Below are 3,440 nucleotides of genomic sequence, written 5' to 3'. Positions count from 1 at the left end.
GGGGGGAGTCGGGACGGGAGTTACTCGCTGCAGGGTTCCCAGCCTCTGACCTGTTCTTGTGGTTTTTAGATGCTGAATGCAGTTGAATTTTTAGTAAGTGGTAACCCCCAGGACGGTAATAGTGAAGGGTAACATCATTGAACATCAAGTGGGGGGGGGGGGGGGGGGGGGGCGATGGTTAGATTCTCTCTCGATGGTAACCCCCCGCAAAATTGATAGCGGGGCAATACATCAAAGGAAATGCCTCTGAGTGTTGAAGAGATTAAAGAGAGATAATTTCATCATTGTCAAGATCTTTAATCATTTGATGATGACAAAGGAAATGAATTTGTTCTACAAATGAAAAAGATAGAGACCCGGCTCTTGTTAAAAAAAAAAACGACAGAAAATGCAAAATCAAAGCCAGTTTAAAAATATCGACGTTACCCGATCAAACGCCAAGAGGGCAACCATCATTAAGACAGGAGAGTGGTCTAGCTCAACAGAGACCCTTGTCCTTTGTGGAAAATTCGGCCTTTTAACACATCAATTCCTTGGAGGGGTATATATAGATAAGGTGCCTTTTCCTTAGGGTGCGGGGATTTCAAGTCAAGGGAGCATATTTTTGGATTGTGAACTGATTTATCCCCCATTTGGAGGGGATTGAGGATAAGCCTCGAAACTGACCTGGGTTGGACACCGGGATTGGCAGAGTTTGAAACTGTTCCGACTGTGCTCCCCCTTTACCCCATGGACTAGCAAAGTGTCAATGCCCATCTGTGCCCATTGGGAACATCAAAAAAAAACACCCCCACGGGGATGGAAACGGTACACTTCCCCTTGGCGTTAGTTAGAGCTGGTGGGCGGGCTGAGGATGGAGTCATTCTGAGAGGTTCGGTACCCATCCCCTCTGCGGGTAAATTAGATGCCCCACCACCCCATCGCTGCAAATGCCTGACTTTCGAGGGGCAACTGCCGAGGGTGGGGGGAACTCCTGGCGATGAAATGCGGGATCCCGGGTCCAAAGATGGCCAGGAAGCCTTGGGTGGGGGGGTGGGGGTTAACAGTGAAGCCCCTGCCCCGCCCTCATTGGGTCCTCCCCCCGTGCTCGGGGTGGGATGAGGGTTGGGGGGATTGCGATGCCAGGCGGATGTGGGGATTCCAGTTGGCATTGGCAATGGTTGTTGATGGGGTGGGGGGTAAAGGTTGGGAGATGAGAAAGATGGGCTTGGGGGGAGGCAGCGGGTGGAGGGGGGTGCGAAGGACAATGGAGCACTACACTAACAACTCCCCCACCTCGCCATCCTCATGCCCGCCGCACGACCCCTGGGGTGCCCCACGCAACCCCCCACCCACTACTGGAGCGGCAAAGATGAGTGTTTCGGAGGGAGTGAAGTGGTGGGGGGGTGGAAACGGGCAGGAGGTTGCAAAGGGCCATCCCAAGCGGGAGGGGACGGGGGAGCCTGGGGCATCGGCTTTCACACATTGTTCCTCATCCAGTTGTAGATCTCCTTCTCGTTCTCCTTCCTCCATTGTATGTAAGAGGTGGTGCGCCTCATTGCCTTGGCCATCATGCGGCCCGCAAAGTAATAGCCTTCAGACTCCATTTTCGCGTCGAATGCCTTCAACTGGGAACAGAACAGGGACAGTCAGGGCCACCAGAAGTACACCCCTTCAGCCCGTCGATTCTACCCCACTGTTCAACGGCTGTTCTGACTCCCACTTTCCTGCCTTCTCCTTCGGTTCCCCTCCTGATCGAAAAAGTGGCCGGGAATGGAGTTACAAGGAGAGGCTGGGACTTTTTTCCCCTACAGCTTTGAGGGGTGACCTTAAGGAGGCTTATAAAATCATGAGGGGTATATATAGATAAGGTGCCTTTTTCCGTAGGGTGGGGGGATTTCAAGTCTAGGGAGCATATTTTTAAGGCGAGGAAGGAAAGACTTTAAAAAAACATGAGGAGCAACTTTTTTTTTTACACACAGGGAGTGGTTCGTGCGTGGTTTGAACTTCCAGAGGAAGTGAGGGACATGGGTACAGTTACAACGGTTAAAAGACACTTGGATAAGTCCATGAATAGGAAAAGTTTGGAGGGATATGGGCCAGGAGCAGGCAGGTAGGACTGGTTTAGTTTTGGGATTATGTTCGGCACGCACTGGATGGGCCGAAGGGTCTGTTTCCGCGCTGCCCACCTCTTTTGGCTCTATAATGATCTCTTGTCCCCCGCCACCAGCAATTATTAGACAATTTTTGTAGGGGGGGGGGGTAGGCGATAGAAAGAGATTGGTGAGGCATCCTGGGGGCAACATCAATCCCTCAGCCAGCATCGCAACAACGAAAGGAAAATAAAAAACTAGGTGAGCCAGGTTGCCGCCTGATTGCGGGATCTTGCTGTGCGCACCAGTTCAATCAAATCGTAGGCCCACCCCCGGCTATGAAAGCGTGGCTTTGGCCAGGCTGCCGGGGGTGGGGGGAGGGGAGGGGAGGTGAGGTGGTTGGCGAAAGGTGCTGGAGAAACGCGAGACCTTTCCTTTCGCTAAGCCCGCTCCCCGCCAAACCGTCAGCTCGGACGCCGGGAACAGATGGACTCTGACCTCCCGGAGGTCCGCGTCAGTGGTGAATCTGGATGTCACGCCCTCCAGCAGTCCCACGATCGCCTCCACACTCTTGTGCCTGGACGCGGGAGACAAAAACAGAATGTCTTTCGTTCGGATACGGGGCCCCTGGGAGCGCATGCGCCAACAACAACTTCCCGCTCCGCACGTTACTTTCTGAGGCGCCGAGGAAGGAGTCCACCCCACAGGAGCGGCTGTGCCCTTAATAAAGCCTCCCCCCACCCCCCAACACTCCCCATCCCTCCATTCGGCACTCCCCCTGTACCAGCCTTTTGGCATAGGTGCACCTACTCTGAGCGGATGGACTCCCAGTTGTCTTTAATAAAGTTCCAGGCGGGTTTCTTCCCGTTAATGTTCTGGGCCACCAGGGCTACGGTGGCAAGGGCATCCTGCTTTTTAATCTTCCAGGGCACCTTGGTGAGATTCAAGTATCTGCAGAAGTGAGAGAAGGAACGAGAAAGGAAGGGAGAGGGAGAGAGAGAAAGAGAGAGTCATTACCACCACAGTCTAAACCCAATGAGTGACGCCTTCTCCTGGGCTATCTCAGGCTCCTTAGATCACCAGGGCCAATGTTAACGTCGTGTTTATTCTGTTGTTAAAGTCGAGAATGAAGGATTTTGATTAGTTAAGGACATGTAAGGAAGGAAGGGTCGCCGGCCCTGAAATGTTAACTCTGATTTTTTTCCTTCACAGATGCTGCCAGACCTGCTGAGCTTTTCCAGCAACTTCTGTTTTTGTTCCTGTGTAAGGAAGGACTCACCTTTTGAGAGAGATGGGCACCACAATGGGCTGGAGTGCATTAGGTGTTTGTGTGTGTGTGTGTGTGTGTGTGTGTGTGTGTGTCTGTGT

At 52.7% G+C, this 3,440-nt stretch overlaps 1 protein-coding gene across 1 annotated transcript; it reads right to left on the bottom strand.

Moving 5' to 3' along the window:
- Positions 1-1,368: 1,368 nt before the first annotated feature.
- LOC125482677 (aminopeptidase Ey-like) lies at positions 1,369-3,023 on the bottom strand (the record flags this gene model as incomplete). Its single annotated transcript, XM_048594793.1, has 3 exons — positions 1,369-1,607; positions 2,571-2,649; positions 2,883-3,023. Coding segments are annotated over 3 exons (370 nt in total), but the record flags the coding sequence as incomplete, so codon positions are not given.
- Positions 3,024-3,440: the final 417 nt, after the last annotated feature.

The sequence above is a fragment of the Rhincodon typus genome, unplaced genomic scaffold (assembly GCF_021869965.1).
Source record: "Rhincodon typus isolate 14 unplaced genomic scaffold, sRhiTyp1.1 hic_rhity00014752, whole genome shotgun sequence".
Taxonomy (NCBI): domain Eukaryota; kingdom Metazoa; phylum Chordata; class Chondrichthyes; order Orectolobiformes; family Rhincodontidae; genus Rhincodon; species Rhincodon typus.
Note: the sequence above shows the minus strand (reverse complement) of the source record. Positions and strands in the feature narration are given on the sequence as shown.